We start from the raw sequence: 20,234 nt of genomic DNA, 5'->3' as shown, positions 1-20,234 counted from the left end.
CAAAAGTGACGAAAACAGCAACTTCTAAGATAAAAGAATGAAAAATAAAACAGGCCTCCTCTTTGCCGAATATCAGTTTCCCGATGATTGGAACTAAGGCGGGCTTGTAAAGGTCATATATTTTTCTGCGGTTTTTTAAGGACATCTTTCTTGACAGATTAAGGTGGAAGGTGTGAAGCCTATCTATATATAAATGCTACGTATAGCCCCCTGAGAGGACTGCATCCACACCACATCCGTCACTGCTTAATATATATGGTCAGGTGACCAGCATAAGGTATCGTTGAAGAGAAAAATCTATTTTTTACCCCCCCCCCCCCCCCCTCCAGATATAAAACTGGTCATTTGAAATACAATGGATTCTTCATAAAATGTTCATTTTATGTATCTGTTTGATCTATCCTAAATGCTGTATATAACAATCGTTAGAATCATGAACTACACTCTCATGATACAATATTCTGTATTTCATTTACTTTTTACGTGTGTTTATTGCACATCTCTACAAACATGTCGCAGTGCACGCATGTAGTGAGGATACAGACTATAACATTTGAAGTAGATATGCGAGAAATTCAAGCTCGGTTTCCGCTTTGCATCAAGCAAGTTTGCGCCAATTTTCCGAACTATCTAGGTCGGCGCTAGTCTGACCAAAGAGATAGCTGGTATCCCTTTGGTCTGACCACGGCGCATGACGGAATAGAAAACGATTACTGCTCACAGACTTGTAATACGACAACTTTATTTGTATGTTGACCAAGTATGCTCAAAATGGTCATTAACCTACGCCGGGTTTGACCTAATCACCCGGGTCTCCTATATCCGGAATACCCCAAAGTATATAATTATCTAATTATTAGTTATGGATATAAGAGTCAAAGGATAACAAGTTTCAGAGTTACAACCTTCAAGTTTTGTCATTTTGACATTAAGTTGCATTAGAATGAAATGAAATAAGTGATTGGGATTTTTAGTGTGGTTTTGGATCTTAGCTGAACAGAGTGGATGCATTAACCTACATTTTTACATCCTTTTACATGATACCCACCACCCTCGGGTAGTGACTTCAACATGTGTGTATGTGAATACAGAATGATCATGACAACATTTGCGTTTATTTTGTAGTTCTTTCTTGGACACATTCCAGATTGTTTGGGAAATTCCTTGTTACAGAGATTCCATTTTTAGATCCAATGTAGTCCCCAGTTTCTGTAATCGGAAAACCAGGCTTGGAAAGACGCGTCCCATTGCGATGTTTATTATTCCCTTGATTGAACAGGGGAACATTGGTCGTATAGATATTACTTTCTGAAAGATAATGATCTTAGTAATGAAATTGCTCTGTGTCTTGGATATTCCTGCATGTTTTCATTTCTCTCAATCCCTGCTCTCCCCCCACCCACCCCACCATGCCTACATTCGTCTGACCCCGCCCCCCGCCCCGCGCGCTCCTTCTTTCTCTCTCTCACACACACTCTCTCTCTCTCTCTCTCTTTTTCATTGTCCAAGTGCTCATGTTCCAAGTGCTTACGTTCCAATGGAAACATTAATGTTTTTTAGGTTTGATTCGCCTCTTTTACTTTTCATGTTTTTAATTATTTAGATTGGACCACACTATGGAATATAAATGTTGGAATCAAATAACTTATATTAGTTCATGATTAAAACAAAGCATTCGTGTTGTTATTACAGGGTTCGTACGGGTCATGGAAAACCTGGAAAGTCATGGAATTTTACTTTATTGCTTTTAAGGCCTTGAAAGTCATGGAAAATTATTTTTTCCATTGGAAAGTCATGGAAAGTCATGGAATATCAAAATTATGGACAACTATAGTATTTTCTCACTATACAAGTGAATAAATGGAGATATTTCAACCATTTTCTTCTCGTATTTTCTTTCATTCGTAACATACCGACTGATTGTACTTGTGAATGTGTTCACTATGATCGATGGATAAGCGCTGTGTACGTGGGTGTGTACGTGTACGATACGAACTACGTGTGTATGGTCAGTGTATGGCGGTACGGTCCACATCGTGCGCACATGGCTAGCTTGCGAGCGAGCTCGCTAGCGCTAGCTCAGTTCAGCAAGCTAGCGCACGTGTACGTGTGCAGTGTGTGTGTGCATATGATGATGGTGCCAACGCGACATGTGACACTCCAAGAACGAATGTAATGCCTCGATTGCACTTTGGCTTTGCATTAAATTGCGACCACTTAGACTACTACAATTTTTACACTTCTCCAATAAATGAGGAAAAAGTAAATTAGTAATATTTGTTTTTTAATTTTCATTATTTAAATAAAAAAGGAACAATACTGACGTGTCAACAAGGCAAATTGGCAGCGCTAGCTCGTTGACGATCTATATATCGACGCGACGGCATGTGTTTTGAAACTTTTGTGCATGTGTTGATTCTTCATGAAACGGAGTTGTTTATTTTCACAGACCTTGGAACTCGTCACGTGGATATTTTCACCATTACAAATTTTGTGGAAGTGATATTCAAAATGCCTGGAAATTGTCATTTTAAGGATGCTTGGTTAGAACACCCGGATTACCGTGGCTGGATTTTGAAAGAAAGTTCCGATCTGGGGACTGCTAGATGTGCTGTTTGTATGTGTAAATTCAGTGTCCGTAATATGGGCGAAGCAGCCGTCAAGAGCCACAAGAAGAGTGAAAAACACACAGCAAACCTCCAACAGCAACAACGTCGTAAGTGAGCATTTTTAATGTGAATTTTACCGATCCTTTATTGAGCATGAATCCAAATAATGACTGATAATAATTATATAAAAATGAAAGATTTGAGATTATTTAGCGATGCGATGTCACCTCGCAGGCATTGGTTACTGCTTACTGCGACCAGCCCGTTCGGGAGCGTCCCCGGCCCCGGGCCGGGCCGGCTAGGTTACTGCATGCAACAGCCCGAACGCTAACCCAGGGGGCTCCGCACTCACACGCCAGTGTTGTACCGGGCACTGTATGTGGACTGCAGAAAAAAAAAATAATAATAATTTACCTTAAAATTGACCCCAAAAATCATAAAACTAAATTTTGTACTTACAATTGGGTCCAACAGTTTGCTTGCCTTGAGAAGTATTTCCTCCTTTCTATTTCTTTAAAATATGTTTTTAAGGAATGAGTCAAAAATTAGTCCACTTGTCTTAGTGACTTACATCAATTGGCCAAAAGTTGCCGTGAATTTTTTTTTTTTTTCCTTCCCCATACTGTCAAACGGTTGTCAAAATAGGAAAACGTTTATGCTTTTAATGGTCGTTTGAACGGCAGTTAAACGTTTTGACTCGGCCCTAAATCTTACCAAATGATGATATTTATATTTTATTTATTTTAATAGACATTTTTTTCTTTTCTCCTAGATTCTACTCTCTCACTCAAGAGCTTCTTCAAGGCAAAAGGTGCAGAAAGTTCATCAGTATCTATCACGTCTACAGATGCAACAACCAGTACTTGTGCGCCATCAACCTCTAAAGTGACAACTCCCATTCCTGTTGCTGCAAGAGAGGAAACTTTAAAAGCTGAAATACTCTGGTGTCTGAAAGTGGTGGAGGATCATTTATCATTTCATTCTTGCCAGCACAACAGTGAGCTCTTTCAAAGAATGTTTCCGGACTCAGCTATTGCTAAGGGTTTCACGTTGTCAGAAACAAAATGTCGGTATATGACGGTGTTTGGTTTGGGCCCATATGTGCAAGACCTCCTTTATGACAACATAAAACAATCAAACCACTATGTGATACTGTTTGATGAAAGCCTCAACAAGAAGCTCCAGAAAAAGCAGATGGACTTCCTCATAAGAACATGGCAACACAATGAAGTTTGCACTCGCTACTTGACGTCTGTGTTCATCGGACATGGTTCAGCTGTTCACCTCAAGGAAGAACTGAATAAAGTTCTGCACACAGTTGGCTTGGAAAAATTACTGCAAATATCAATGGATGGTCCCAACGTTAATTGGAAGATGTATGATGACTTTACGCGAGAGTACACTGCTGACCTGACCAAATCCATACTGAATATAGGCTCATGCGGGCTCCATATAGTTAATGGTGCTTTTCTGACAGGTGCCAAGGCTGCTGACTGGGAGGTGGAAAGCTTTCTATCATCCTTGTATTACCTGTTTTCTGATTCCCCTGCCAGAAGAGAGGATTATCAGAAGATAACTGGAGATCATACCATGCCACTTAAGTTTTGCAAGACCCGATGGCTGGAAAACCTTCCTGTTGCAGAGAGAGCAATCAGCATCTGGGAGAGTGTATGTGCGTATGTTAAAGCAGTAGAAGAGAAGAAAATCCCTCACCCAAAGAACAAGTCCTTTGAAACTGTTTCAAAATGTACTCATATAACTGATTTCTTAGCAAGACTGTACTTCTTCATATCTGTTGCAAAGCTGGTCAATCCTTTCCTAACAGACTATCAGACTGATGCACCAATGCTGCCCTTTTTAGCTGAAGACCTTACTAGAATGCTTGCATCCCTTATGCAGCGATTTTTAAAGCTGGACAGGAGTACCATTACTTCTCCTTACAAGATAATGCAGGTAGATGTTAGCAGTGAGGCCATTCAGCTGCCCTTGGCCAAGTTGGACATTGGATTCTACACTGAGAAGAAGCTGAAAGATCTGAAGGCGAAAAATATCATCAGTGAGCTGAAAGTTCTGGAATTTCGCACTCAAGCAAAGAAGTTTCTTGCTGCAATGACCCGGAAGCTCATTGAGCGATGTCCGCTTAAGTATGCACTTGTGAGAAATATAGGATGCTTGAGTCCAAAGAACATGGCAAAAGACAAAGAAAACTCCACTGCAAAGCTGAAGAGGGTGCTTAACACCCTTAGTGATGCCCACAGACTTAAGGATTCATGTGACGATATCCTAAGAGAATACTCAGAAGCATGTGATGAGGCATCAAGAAGTGCAGAGATGAGAGACTTTGATCCAAAGAAAGAGAGATTGGACTCTGTAATGTGCAAATTTCTGTCCGAGTCTCGCTATTCGACCCTCTTAAAGTTGGTCCGCATGTTGCTTGTCTTGTCCCATGGACAAGCCTCCATTGAGAGAGGTTTCTCAATCAACAACGAAGTTGAAGAGGACAATCTCCTGGGACACTCACTGATATCATTGAGGGCCATTTATGACCATATCAAGTATGTTGGAGGAATCAAGAATGTGACTATTGACAAATCAATCATGTTGGCTGCGTCTGCAGGCAGGCAGAAATACCACATCTATCTCGATGAACAGAGGCGTAAAAAGGAAAAGGAAAAGAAAGAAGGAAAGAGAAAAGGACTGATGGATGGTTTGGAAGAACTAAAGGCCAAACAAATGAGACTGCAAGCAGATGTGAAAAGTCTTCACACCTCAGCAGACAAGTATGCTGAGGAAGCAGAGTCACAAGGAAGATTGACTTGTATTTCCAAATCAAACAGCCTCCGACGTACAGCAAAGGAGAAGGCATCCCAGTTACAAGTAATTCAGAAACAGATTGATGAACAGCTGAATGCCATTAAGAATTATTAAAGAACTTGGACAGTTTGTTACCAATGCCACCAAATATTCAGACAGGTGCAATGTGTAGAGGGATTTCTTTCAAACAGCTACATGAAGATGTCTCAAGAAAAAACTCATTCAGAAATTATTGACCAGCTTAATGCTAGCGAAACAAGAATTCATCAGCTGATGTGAGTAGGCCTACTGTGTTTTGTTGGTGAAATCAAAATTGGTGATGGTATGTGTGTGAGTTTGTGTGTTGGTGTTGTTTTGTTTTCTTTTTTGGGGGGGGGGGGGTAGTTACCTTGTACATGCAAAGGAGAGCTATTGAAGGAATCATGGTGGTCCATGAAACCAGGAACAGGCAATTTGTATTCTTTAGAAGTGAAAATTGCCATTAAAAAATGGACAATTGTTGATATGAATACATGTATGTGTAATTGTAAGAATATTATATAGCAGTGCATATCGAATATGATGAAAAAATAACATGTAATTGTAACAGATGAAATAACTAGATAACAAAAGCTGCCTTTCTATTAGTAGACTTGAAACATGCACTTTGCTTCGCTTTGATTTGAGATCAAATTTTCAGTCTACCGTGTAAAAAAAATGTGTAAAAGTCATGGAAAGGTCATGGAATTCTGGCTAGAAAAGTCATGGAAAGTCATGGAATTAAATTTATGAGAAAGAGTATGAACCCTGTATTATAATTATTCTTCATGTAACATTTCATATTTTAAAGGTAAATAGATGAATTTAATGTTGGTATGATATAGTTTACTGTTTATCTTCTTTGATTGAATAACAAAGGTGCAGTATCTGTGTATAAACACATGTGTGGTATTACACACACATACAAGATAAACCTCAATATCTAGACATGTTCTAATTAGGAAGTGATCCATCTTTTGATCATATATTTTCTTTTGATTATATATATTTCCATAATAAACAGACAAGCAAAATAGGAAGGTTATGACATGCAAGGAAAGACATTTTATGTATTTTTAGTGGACAACGTGATACTTGGGCGAATAAAAACTGTTCTGTCTACACTCTTTGTAAAAACAAGTGTTTAATCACCTTTCATGAGGGTCGAGGAGAAGATTTTTTTTTACATGCTGGATCGAAAAAGTGCTCAGTTCCGGGCCTTCTAATTTAACACTTTTTTTGTTATAATGCAAGGGCATAAAGAATGTGAATCTTAAGATTTGTGTATGTATTTAAAACTACCTTAGGTAGTTGGTGACAGTGTTTCGGTTAGACGTTATGATTTCGTTAGCCTGTTAGAAATTACGAATGGTTTGATTTTGTATCAATAATTATTTCTTGTTTCTATATTCTATATCATTTTGTATGCGTATAATCTTTCTTTTACTAATTGTATTAATGTTTTGATAGATTTCACGAAGTTTTACTGATAAACCCTTCGCTACGTATATCTCTAATTGAATGAAACCTGACACTGGGTCCAAAATCATTTTTAACAGAGGACAACTTAGACCACCCACTAACTTCCTTTGTTGAACCTGCTTTTGAACAAAAGTTTTTTTTATCCCCAGAGACAGGTTTAAATTTGATTAGAACACGGGCCTTTGCATTCATGTACATTTTCATAACATGCACATAAAGAATATTTACTTGAACTGTACAAATATATTGCTAATATGTTGTAAATAAACCCATTTACAAAAATTTACGACGAACTCGTTTTTTAAGAACTTTCTTTCGTGTACACCTAGTTCTCTTTCTCTCAACCTTTTGTCCTTCGTAGCTCACATCGGTGAATAATTAATGTGTTGCTTATCTTAGATATAAGCTTGAGTTCTGGTTATGATAGAAAATAAATTCTCACCGAATCCAACAAAACTTACACTGAATGTACAAGATTACAAATAAATGACATGTGCCTAACAATTTTGGTAGAAAATGTATAGGGCTGAGTAATGAACATAGAAAGATAAGGAAATCAACTCATTGTTATTTGCACTGGTTCCTATAGGAAAGTTATTTATTCAGATGGTCATATTTCAACCAATACTTAACATATTCAATTGGTTTCGACATTTGGACATTATTTTTGATGCTCTTTCGGAAAATGAAGACAAAATTGAGAAATTCTCAAAATTGTTTTTTATGATGTCACAGCTTCGGTACTCTATACAGTAAGTTGTGATCTATCTTTTTCTTTATTACATATAGTTGTTATTATTTTCAGATTATACTGCCTAAGTAGTAGTAGTAAATGCAAAACAATTTCATAATAATTTCTAAACAATTACCAGCTATGAGATTCTATTATTTATAATTTCGGCATGAATGAACCTTAAATCAAAGACTTCAGATATGACATTGCAAGGATAGAAAGCATTCGCTCAGACAGATTTGTATAATGTCGAAAGAAAGAATACATAACATCAAAGTCTAGATGCTAATTAGTTTAGCCACCGTCAGACGTAACACCTGTTTTACCTTGTAGTGTTGACAACGGATGCATCGGTGATATTCTCAAATTAACCTCAGAGAAAGCGTTGAAACAACAATGCCTGTACCTTACTTTTAAAAGGTTTTTTTTTTTAAATAAGTTTTTTCATTTGTTGATTGCAAAATGTATTTATTCTAACAAATACTTCATTTAATCCATATGAGATAAATGATGATAACATTTGTCATTTCGTGAACAAGTTGATTTCCATACTATCGACCAGTATGCTCACTTGATAACCAAGCTTACATCTATACTCACCATGTTACACGCACACTATTAGCTGGTTCAAGTCAATGTAATTTGAAATAAGATCACAAAGTTTACTATTATGTCGTTTGAATATTGCTATATATAGCTTAACATTGCGAAGTAACTTTGTCCCGCAATGTCTTAAATAAATACAATAATGTAAACAATGAAACAATTTAGGAGCGCGTAAGCAACTGGGAAGGGAAGAAATAGAGAGAGAGAGGGAGAATATTTAAACGTCTTTGGGGAGAATACAGTACACAATCATACACGCACACACCCACATGCGCGCACACATCACACTCATACTGAGACAGACAGGGCGTAAAAGAAATGTGTAAAGACAAATATTGGTAAGGACATATATGATTGAGAGAGAGGGAAAGAGCGAGAGAGAAAGAGAGAGAGAGAGAGAGAGAGAGAGAGAGAAAAGGACGGGTTAGAAAGAGAGAGGAGAGAATGAAAATGGAACTTTTGAATAAAGTATCAGTATAGGAAATAAATACAGATCGGATTAAGGGGGTAGGATAGCATTCAAAATATAGTGACCCCTGTTCCAAACACATTTTGTTTTCGTCTCTCAACCATGGCGTATAAATCAGACATAAGAAATATGAGCAAGTGTTGCTTCACAAAAAGCGAATTCTTTTCAATAGATACGAAATTAATTAAATCCAATCCGTTGTAAATAATTATGGAGATGAAATTTCGCTGTCCATACGGGCTTACACATGACCGTGTGGTTCGAAAGTCGGAAATAAATTTCTGTGTAGACGCACCAATGGAGAGATGACCTTTGTGTAATAAACAGGCATTCAAGTCAGACTTTGATTTCATTAAGGGATTTACATCTAGTCTGGGCTGCCATGTGAACTCAACTCTACAAGTGATGATTCAACGTGACTTATACAGACTTCACAACAATGATGCCTCGACACAGACCTCGCTCTCACTCATTGCCAATAGTCCAATCAAATTTCCCTCAGTGCCGAAAGAATGAACATAACAGCATGCCTCATCGTCTGTCTGTCTGTCTGAACAGGTGCTATATCAATTGCATAGTAATTGTATGAGGATATAGGGACCATTTCACACTTGAATTCTAACACGATCCTCAATATCCAAATATCCTCTTCCAAACAAATAATGGTATTTCAATCAAGACATTAGTAGGTGTAACCTGTATTATATCAGATAAAGCCTTGCCATATATTCATTTCAATATTATCCTCCATATTTTCTATTTGTTCATTTGTTCACTTCCCTACCCATGGGTGTCGATCCCGGGGGGGGGGGGGGGGATGGGGGGATATATCCCCCCCCCCAATATTTCAGGTGGGGGGATGGCCTGTACAACCATCCCCCCCCCCCCCCCCCCAATAATTCACCATAAAAATATTAAAAAATGAAGAGAAAAATTAATGAGAGCCCGATGAGAATAGTTAATGGTTATTATTCGCAAGATGACCATCAATATACACATTTTGCTATCTCATTTTCATAATACATAATTATGTTTTGTATAGTCACTAATGGGCCTAATTAGTGGCCGTTAACACTAACAGTAGTATACAATTCCTTTCCAGAAGCTATTGCGACAAGCATTGCCGGGAGATAACATGCTACCCACCACTCGGGCTGTGCATGCGAAGATTTGAGAACGAAGGTTCCATACGTACATCATGTGGGGAAACTGAATTCAGACAAGGATTAATATAGAGAACAGTACAACGAATCGTTTTCTTTCTCTAATAATTAAGTAAAACGGCAAAGCTTCCGCGCTTTGCGCGGGAGGGGGGCAACTGAATTCAGACTAGGATTAAGAGTTATAATTAAATGAAAAGTAAAAGTACACGATACAACGAATCGTCTTCTTTTTCTAATAATTTAATGAAACGTGGAAGCTTCCGCGCTTCGCACGGGATGGGCGAATATGATTTCAGGCGTGGATTAAGAGTAATAATCAAATTAAACGTCAAAGCTTCCGCGCTTTGCGCGGGAGGGAGGAAACTGAATTCACACAAGGACACGATACAACGAATCGTCTTCCTTCTCTAATAATTCGTCGCTGTTTTCACGAAGTGACGGTAGTGAAAAAAAATTGCATTCACTTTGCGTTACGATTTTCCTCACTACCGTCACTTCGTGTAAACAAGGACGAATTTAATGAAACGTGAAAGCTTCCGCGCTACGTGCGGGAGATGGGCGAAAATGATTTCAGACGTGGATTAAGAGTAAAAATCAAATGAAATGTCAAAGCTTCCCCGCTTCGCGAGGGAGGAGGGGGGGGGTAAACTGAATTCAGTCAATAATTAAGAGTCGAGAAAGGTACATCGAATCGTCTTCTTGAATTCTTTAATGATCTAATGAAACGTCAGAGCTTTTCCGCGCTACGCCCGGAGGAAGGGGAACTTGATTCAAATTCAGACAAGGATTAAGAGTCGAGAATGGTAGATCGTATCGTCTTCTTTCTTTAATAATCTAATGAAACGTCAAAGCTTCCGCGCTACGCGCGGAGGGAGGGGAACCTGATTCAAACATTAAGGATTAAGAGTCGAGAATGGTAGATCGTATCGTCTTCTTTCTTTAATAATCTAATAAAACGTCAGAGCTTTTCCGCGCTACGCCCAGAGGAAGGGGATTCAAACAAGGATTAAGAGTCGAGAACGGTCCAACGAATCGTCTTCTTTCTCTAATAATTTAATGAAACGTCAAAGCTTCCGTGCTTCGCGTGGGAAGGGGGAAACTCCTCCCTCCCTGCACCCAAACCCCTAGGGAGCGCGCTTCGCGTGCTCACTACCCCCCCCCCCCCCCTAAAATGAAATCCTGGCTACGCGCTTGGGGATGGGGTGCAACCTGCCACACGGTTCTATCTCTTGGTTGCTTGATCCATTGCCGAAAATATTTTGGCACCTATCATCCCCCCCCCCCCCCCCCCCCAACATCTGATACAAATCGACACCCTTGTCCCTACCCTATTGGGTGTATCTTAACGCAATTATTCAATGTAAAGGACTGAATGAGTGTAATTCAACTCAATCTCAATTGATTTTATCCATTCAGGGCACCAATACAATCAGACATTGGCTCTTTTACACTAAATATCATGACGCTCACACACAGTTTTTTCTTTTTACATCGTTTATTTTTAATCAAATTTCTGATAGTTTTGTTCACTATAAACAGGTACACTGTGTATATATTTGTAGATAGTGGAATTTGTAACTAGAACATTACAGATAAAACCAAAAAAAGAATGGCAACGATCGTCACAATTTACACATGTTTATCCACATTCATAAATTACAGTGGTAAACAACGTATCAAAATAATTATTATATTTATTGATGGCTTCACTTTCACAAAGAGTGGGGCACTTAATAAACAATGAGTGATGTCTATACATCGCCAAATAGGTATAATTCATAACAATTACACAAAGTTTGAAGATAAGCCAGTTCGTAAATGATATTTGCGCAGGGGCAGATAAAGGTCATTTGCTCCCAAATTTGTAAAACCCATCGAGACGAATACTGGTATCGTGCTCATGAAAGTTTTGTACTCAATATTTATTTATGTACCGACAGTACATTTATCTGATACACAGGTGGAACTATTTTTCTCAAGAGGCAAACAAAAGGTATTCATGAAGCACCTCCATCACTTCGGCAGTGATTATTCTAAAATGCCCAAGTGGGACGTATCCATCGTGTAAAAGATCTGAGGATATTTTCGGGTCATGCGTTTCGAAGCTATTTACAAACTGGCTTATTATTGAACATCACTACGATTATCAGTACTCTACAAACAAAGTTCATGATGAACATACAAATTAGTGCCAAGAGAGGGCGTAGTACTAACTATTGCATGAGTGAGTTACATTCAGGAACTTATTAGTATTCCATCAAATATAAATATTCGTCTGGGAACCTGTCCAGAAAGTTTTATCCAATCAAGCACATAAACTTACTATTTTAGACATCTTAGTCTCTGATAATTGTTCATTACTTAATCATTATTAATTAAATTGTCGTCAGCCTACCGTCGCCGTTAGCGTTGGCCCTCAGCAACCGGCAGGTGCACTCGCTAAAAAGGCTCCCAAGTCTAGTCGGTTTTACACCATTTAGCCCATTTAACCTTACCTTTTCCCAAAACAAATAATTGTTTTTATATTTCAATTTTATTGACAAAATATTCTGTCCATCATCATTCTTTGACAAGTAATATTAGCCGAGCTTGCGTGGCATCAAGTTTAAGTTCAAGTTTTATTTCCACATCTGATTTAAAAACAAAACAAATACAATTGATATGCATATATACAATAACAAACGCTAAAATGAAACATCTTCAATTGAAATCATAATGTGTTGGAAAAAAAAGGGGCCAATGGCCTATCGAGGTTATTCCCAAAGATAATAATATTTACATAAAGAGTTTCTTAAATATACAATAAACAAGATAGAAATACAGAGATTAAAATGACACAAAAACATCAACATTTAGAATTGAACCAAACAAATCAATTACAAAAAGAAAAAAGGGAAGGGCATTTATGTACAAAATAATCTTAGTTATATTCACATACAAGATATTTCTTAAGCTTTCTTTTGTAAATTGACACTGTTGGACATATTTGAAGTTCTTGAGGCAATTTATTCCATAATTTGGGTCCGGCATAAATGATTGTTGTTCTTGAGATGTCATGAGTACACAGTGGTAGCTGGAAAAGATTTGATTGACGAGTTTCATAATTAGCCCATCTCTATTACATATAAAACAATCATCTTGAAATTTTGGAAGTATATTTTTGGAGTAAGACAACATAAAGATACCAATCTGTTGCTCTTATGTATATCATATATTGTTAATATACTATGTTTTTTTAATACAGGAGCAGTGTGGGAGAAAGAATGTAAGTTAAATATAATTTGTATTGCACGTTTGTGAAGAATTAAAATTCGATTTAAATGAGTTTTAGCACAATCTCCCCACACTATATTACAGTAACTAAGATAAGATATAAACATGGTGTTATACAGATTAAGAAGAATATTAAAAGGTACAAATTTTTTTAATTCTGTTTATTGCACCAACAGCTTTAGATATTTGACACGATACATGATGTACATGTTTTTTCCAAGTCAGTTTTATGTCAATTCTTACTCCTTAAACAGTTGTAGAATTTACTATAGATATATTTTGTTGGTTGATACTTATTTCTATACAGGATGTATTAATATTGTTGTTTTCTGGCTGAAATCACATACAGCACGTTTTTTGTGCATTCAATTTTAATTTATTTGCTTTAAACCATGTATCAATTCTTTAAAGTTCCGTATTTATAGTAGAACACAATGAGTGATTTCAAGTTGAGTGTTTAGGGCTGGTGTTAGTGTTAAATAAACACGAACACTCGCCCTAAACACCGAAATGGAAATCAGCTTGTGTTAAGGCTTTGACCTCTGAATATCGGCAACTTCAGGTAGCTAGTGTTATCGATTTTGCAAAACGTTGTGAAATAAAGTCTGTGTGGCAAAGTCACAGTGCCCACAGTGGTGTTAAGCTATCGATATTGATATCGGTATCGAGCTCTACAGTATTTCATCAGCAATTTTTTTGCTCTATTTAAGAGCTCTTGACTGCTCTTAACACTAACTCTAACACTAACACCCAACATGAAATCACTCAATGTAGGCCTATCAATATTTTTACCAGACAAAAATAAACTTGTATCATCTGTAAAAATTATCGACTGTAAGATATCATCATTAATAAACAACAAAAATAATAACGGACCTAATACTGATCCCTGAAGGACATCAAATGGGTTGTGTGCAATTTTAGAAGAAAAATTATTTACACATACATATTGCACTCTATTGTTTAAATAACTGGAAAACCACTTAAGTATAGTACCCTGAATATTATAAAATTACAATTGTTAAAAATTATATTTGATGACTTAAACAATCGAATGCCTTGGTAAGAACTAAGAATATACCAATAACAACTTGTTTATCTTCAAATAATTTAGCAATAATATTCGTAAAATCCAAAAGAGCCATATTATGTACCGTAATTTCTTCTAAACCCATACTGTTTATGGTATACTATATCTCTTTTACATAAGAAGGAAAATAGATGACTACAAACTACTTTTTTCAAAGATTTTGAGAAAGTAGATAAAATTAATATTGGTCCATGATTATCTAAAATATGTTTATCTCCTGTTTTGTATACAGGAATCACCTTCGCCTTCTTGAAGGCAGTTGGAAGACACCAACTTGTAAAGACATATTGAATACATTACAAAGCGATATAACAAATGTAGCAATAAATTTCTTTAGATCGGCAATTTTAACATCATCGTATCCTGGTGTTTTACATGATTCAAGTTTTTTTTTAACAATTTCAAATATTCCAGGAATATCAACTGAGGCATCAGGTATATTATTTACAGTGTCCCTACCAATCGTGCTAAACAAATTATTAAATGCTTCGACAATGGCCTGTTTATAATGTATCTGTCTACCATTTTTTTCCCAACTTAAATATCATTTATGATTTTCGAAGCCTTAATATTACTTTTGACACGTTTAAATCCAGAAAATTATATTCTCTTTTACATTTTCGTATCTCACTGTTTACTACATTTCTGTAACACGGGTATACATTATTCCGATAAGAAGATGGATTCTGATGTATTTCCGAAATAACAGATTTTTCTGAAACTTTCTAGCCGAGATTTACCATCCGTATGGAGCATACTTGTTTGGGGGATCTCCCCCATTTCACCTCTTAACTACTGAGATAAAACTGGAGGGCGTCTCGCTGGTTTCATGTTTGATGGGATCATAGGCACAGGTGGTTCCTCCAGGGGTGCAAGCTTACCCTCCAATGCGAGCTTGTCATATACCTCCCTAAAACAAAATTAAAGTTTTCAAAAAAAAATCCGAATGTTAGTTTATATTGTTTATTTACTTGTGTTAAAGATTTTTTTAAAGCAATTACTTCACATATTTTCATGAATATAGAATTCAAATAAATCGAATACTATATTCCCTGTTTAGAACATCAGTTTCATTTACTGAACATACCACTAGCTTTAGGTATAGGATGTGCCAGAATCTGGTCTAGCATATCCCCTCCGCCCAAAAATAAAGCATTGGTTGCTCTCAATGCCATACTTTCGATGTCTCAAGGATATTGAAGTTTCACGATTTTCGAGTCCCCTCCCCCTCCCCATAAAATCATGTATTGGCCTTTGAATGTCACTTTAAAAAGAAAAAAAAGTCGTGTACTTACGCAAGTTTGACAGCCATTGAGTCGAAAGTATCGGGTACAATAGCGCCAGCTTGTGCCAGAGCTTGGTTCTTGACCATCGCACTTTCTCGCTCACTGTCCGTTCCTCCTCCAGAATGGCCGAAATACGCAGGCTGAAGAAAAAGAAAAAGGAAAGAAAAAATTGACCAATAGATTGTGTGATAATTATTTAGAATTTGCTTTTGTTGCAAGTCCTATATATATATATATATTCTGAGAAATCTCTTTAAAAATCTCTCCTATGAAGCTATTTAACATTTCATGGTTGTATTCATGAATTTTGTTTTGGGTGAATTTGGACACATTTCTCTTTAATCATGTTTACATTAACCTACATGACAGGTGAAAATTAAATCATATTTAGCCCACTGGCGTTTGACTATTTTTAGCCAGAATTGAATTATTTATCTGTATAATCTCAAAACCATTACATTGACAAGCTTATGTGAGTATCGTTATACGAATGACATTGATTTTATTTTCACTCGAATTAACGTAATAATCCCAAACTCTTAACATCATACCCTCTTATTGTAAGACAAACAGCTAGCAACATTTTGTAATCGCTTACTCAAATCAAACCACGAAAAGACCTAACTATAGATAGAAAGTGATAAAGTGAGGCGAATTGGTTAATGAGAAAGAAAAAGTGTGTTACATACTTTATTTCTGTATTACTGTATTACATACTGTATTACGAGCGAACTCTAACTTTCATCTAAGATTTTAAGTACAAGGGCAGCCAAATAAAAACAGGAAATTCCCTTTCATTACCTCTTGTTTGTATAGATCTGTACATGTTCCGATGCAGAACGCAATGACAGGTTTTGTGATGGTTCCTTTCTTCAGAGCTTCACATACTTCATACTCCTCTAATCCACCAACCTGTCAATATACAAAAAGAGGAAGTAGCATCAAAGGCCTCTCAAACAAAGCTTGTGGTAAAATACAACTCAAATTTTACTGAGTTCTTTAACCCAAAAAACTGACTGACGCTCAATCCTATAGAAAAAAAAAGAGATACAAACATTAATCAAAATTATATTTTTTTAAATTATTTTTAATCCACTGGCTATTGAGGAGAACTTCTTTGGGAAGATCTAGTTTCCTTCCTCGGGCACTAGTCGCTAGCACATCTTACTTAATACTTTGTCTCAACTTTGCCCAGTTATTTTATAAATAGATAGATAGGTAGATAGTTGGAGAGATAGATACATACATAAATGCATAAATGATTAATGAACAAATAAATAACTGAATAAAAAAATAATTTAATAGATATATAAATGTGGAATGTTTCTTTTAGAGAAAGCTCAGAATTGATTTAGGGTTTCAGCGAGACCTACCTCTCCGATAAGTATGAAGCATTTGACGGCGTGGTTGTCCTGAAGAAACCTGATATGATCCATGATCCCCGAACCTGTGTACCTGAATAAAAAAAAATAAAAAAAATCATTATACAGTTTTAAAGCCCCACTGCACTACTTATAGCTACTTGCGCCCTCTTTTTTTTTTTTGGATTGGATATAGCAAAAAATGCTTAAACAGTACCCGTTCATCCCCCATGATGCCCTTTGTCTTATGTTAATTGAGAGCTGATTTGATGAGATAACCACCTGCCAGTTACCTTGCAGGGAAGTCTAATCCCTCCATGCCAAATTAGTGCCAAACAAGTAGTAAAAAACTGCGGGTTAAAAAATTGTTGATTAAAATTTGCTTAACCATGGTTAAAAATGTAGTGTTGATTAAAATTTACTTTTAATCTTACGTTAGTTAAAAACAGTGTTGATCAAAACTATTTCTTTTAAACTATGTTGGTTAAGAGTAAGTCGTTGGCGAACATTGTAGCCCAGTAGGATTAAAAACAAATTACCACAGTAATGAAAGCCCCCTCCCGGTTAACGTTTAATCAATGTTGATTAAAGTACAGGTCACGTGACCCAACGGAACGATCGAAGCGCGTAGCTAGAGCGCGATCGCTCGACACATTACACGTACACAGTACGAAAGATAAAAACAGACATGTAGGCATTCCTGTCATCAGATCTGCATGTAAATGGATGCTCAAAAACATTATAGTGTCATTGTTGTGCAAGTGTCGACGAACTTTAAAATGCTGAACAACTCTAACAAGGGCAAGGCAAACCCTAAATATTCAAAACATGTGAATAGCTAGGACACATTAAAATATTTTCTGTCCTATTAGGCCTACTTAGACATCCGCTTCTATATTTCCTGCTGTTTAGTCTTCTTTAATCTATACCAGTACCAGTCGATTTTATTTTATTTCATGAGTACTGTTTTATGTTATTTCATCATCATAAACTTTCCCTTATCCGCGAGATAAAAGGGCACGCTGGAGTAATTTCCAGGTGGAAGAAGTTCAAGTTTTATGTCCACATCTGTTTTTTTAAAACACAAATACAATTTATATGCATATATATATACAATAACAAACATTAGAATGAAACATCTTCAATTTAAATCCTAATGTGGTGGGGAAGAACAGAGGCCAATGGCCTATCAAGGTTATTCCCAAAGATAAAAACATTTACATAAAAAGTTACTTGAATATACTAAAATGAGATAGAAATACAAAGATTAAAATAACACAAAACTTCAATATATAGAATTAAACCAGACAAATCTATTACAAAAAAAGGCATTTATGTAAAAAAATAATCCTAGTTATACATTTTCATTTAAAAGGTATTTCTTAACCTTTCTTTAAAAAATTGACACTGTTTCAATACACTGATTACAGTTTATCTGCCTGGGAGACCAAATTTGGTTATTCAACCAACTTTGGTGTCAGCGAATTATGAGGTAACACAAAAGGAAACAGATGACTTTGTGGCTTTAATTCAAAAGGAAAAAGGTGACTAATAATACCTTCCTCCTCCCAGTGCTATGCCCATGTAGATTCCGTCCGAGTTCCTGGCAATGGAGACACACAACTCGGTGGAAAGTCCACCGGATCGAGAGAGATACACCACACTGCCCTGGCGGTAGAGCTTCAGCTCAACAAGATCGGGTAAAGGTCCGCCGATGTCACCGAAGAGATTACATCGGAACGAGCCTGGCTTGATGACGTTCACCTGTAGGCCGTGTTTGAACTGTGCAGACGAGAGAGAGAGAGAGAGAGGTTATATCAAAGAATAGCAGTGAATACAGACAGAATAAATCTTAAATGACATCCTCTTTCACATTATGAAAAAGTTTAAGTGAAATTTTGCCAACAATTTTGGGGGCTCCCAACACTTTAGTGGAGCTTTAACTGTACCGAGAGCAGTGGGGGTTTTGCCGAATAACAGTATATCACAGTATACCCCGGCCCCGGGCCCTGGAATTTATTTCTGTCATTATCAGCGGTATCATCGTGGCCAGTGGCGTACGCAGGATTCTTTCAAGGGGGTGTTATAAAATTTGAAAATCGCGCCGAAAATTTCACAACGACTCAGCCAGCCGCTGAATAAGCCGGGAGGAGCACATATTATTTATTTTTGTTGTCCCATAAATTATTTTTTTAATTTTTTTTAATCAAAAAGTAAATTGAGGGGGGGGGGGGTGGCCATCATCACCATCAGTTTCATCACTACCACCACCACACCATCATCATCACCAGTGTCACGAGTGTCACCACCTCCCCCCCCCCCCCTGCATTACCACTTTCGTCTAGTAATTTAATTTGAAAGCTAGTATTAGTTTTAAATAATTCTTGTGAATAAACCAGCCACCGCTACGTACCGATGACGGTCCTATCATGAGGACACGTTTCCTGCTGGCTAGGCCGATAAGCTCCCGGGTTTGTTGCTCGTTGATGTGACCCACCATCATCAAGATGCAGCGAATCTAAGTGAGGGTCAGAACAAATAATTATAATGAAATACAATCGTTATATTTTTGTCTTGCATTTTGTATTTTGTTTTATATCATCGAATATTGTAAATATGTGATTCTCATTTTTTGCCCTAATAAAACATACAAAGAAAAAGAAAAGAAAAAGGAAAGACGGAGAAGGAGAGACGAATAAGGAAAGGCGTACATTAATACAATGACGTTGCTTCAATGGACAGGGAGCACGTGCCGCCCCCTCCATATCGAGTGGAGAAAGATTTTTTTTTTAAAAGAAAGAAATAGTGAGAAGAGAGTAATTGAGAAAGTGAAAAGGAAGAGAAAAGAAGACACCTGGAACATCTCCCGCACCCCTCCCCCATCGTTCCAATGCTCCCCCTCTCAATCTATAGACTCACGCTACAGGGGGCGGCGACCTCAATATTTTTAGGGAGATCGTCCCCCTGGAAATTTGAAAAAGTGCAACAACAAAAAGTGTATAGCAAATACTGACTAAAGACTGCAACAAAATTTAGGCTATGGAGGGCCCAAGAGAGCTGCGTTTAGAAAGAAAAAAATCTTCTCGCTCCCTCGCATAATATCCTTCAAAGTGTACAAGTAGTGTAGAAAGGTGAAGTGTGAAAAAGTATATTGCTTGTTTTTATACTATAGTTTTGCTAAGGCATGTAATTTTTTAATGCCACAAAACTTCAAAATCCTGTGAGGGGATAGTCACTTCCGTCACCTTCACCCCTCTCGTTCACTATGCTCCCTCGCACTGGCTAATGATGGGGGGGCTGGGGGCAGTTACCCCCTGAAAAATTCAAACA

General features: G+C 37.1%; 2 protein-coding genes across 2 annotated transcripts in view; one reads left to right on the top strand and one right to left on the bottom strand.

The window, feature by feature from the left end:
* Window positions 1-1,683: 1,683 nt before the first annotated feature.
* LOC115929151 lies at window positions 1,684-6,203 on the top strand. The gene is made up of 2 exons (XM_030997493.1): window positions 1,684-2,716; window positions 3,382-6,203. Exons 1-2 carry the CDS (start codon window positions 2,386-2,388, stop codon window positions 5,535-5,537), a joined length of 2,487 nt encoding a protein of 828 aa, XP_030853353.1. The 5' UTR covers window positions 1,684-2,385; the 3' UTR covers window positions 5,538-6,203.
* Window positions 6,204-11,370: 5,167 nt separating this feature from the next.
* The window catches only part of LOC594785 (ATP-citrate synthase), a 30,490-nt gene continuing 21,626 nt past the window's right edge, over window positions 11,371-20,234 (bottom strand). The window contains exons 15-20 of the mRNA XM_030997039.1: window positions 19,318-19,422; window positions 18,463-18,686; window positions 16,917-16,998; window positions 16,345-16,455; window positions 15,553-15,683; window positions 11,371-15,167 (exon numbers count right to left, since the gene is read on the bottom strand). Coding sequence (XP_030852899.1) covers window positions 15,050-15,167; window positions 15,553-15,683; window positions 16,345-16,455; window positions 16,917-16,998; window positions 18,463-18,686; window positions 19,318-19,422 — 771 coding nt within the window. The 3' untranslated portion in view covers window positions 11,371-15,049. The remainder of the gene's footprint in view (window positions 15,168-15,552; window positions 15,684-16,344; window positions 16,456-16,916; window positions 16,999-18,462; window positions 18,687-19,317; window positions 19,423-20,234) is intronic.

The sequence above is a fragment of the Strongylocentrotus purpuratus genome, unplaced genomic scaffold (assembly GCF_000002235.5).
Source record: "Strongylocentrotus purpuratus isolate Spur 01 unplaced genomic scaffold, Spur_5.0 spur5_scaffold_4, whole genome shotgun sequence".
Lineage (NCBI taxonomy): Eukaryota > Metazoa > Echinodermata > Echinoidea > Camarodonta > Strongylocentrotidae > Strongylocentrotus > Strongylocentrotus purpuratus.
The sequence above is the reverse complement of the archived record's forward strand: the minus strand, read 5'-3'. Positions and strand labels throughout refer to the sequence as shown.

What these genes read in the sequence shown, in the direction of transcription:
- LOC115929151 (XM_030997493.1), top strand. Translation starts at nt 2,386, where the DNA reads ATGTGTTTTGAAACTTTTGTGCATGTGTTGATTCTTCATGAAACGGAG. An exon ending in CCTCCAACAGCAACAACGTC is followed by an intron (nt 2,717 to 3,381) that starts GTAAGTGAGCAT and finishes CTTTTCTCCTAG; the next exon opens with ATTCTACTCTCTCACTCAAG.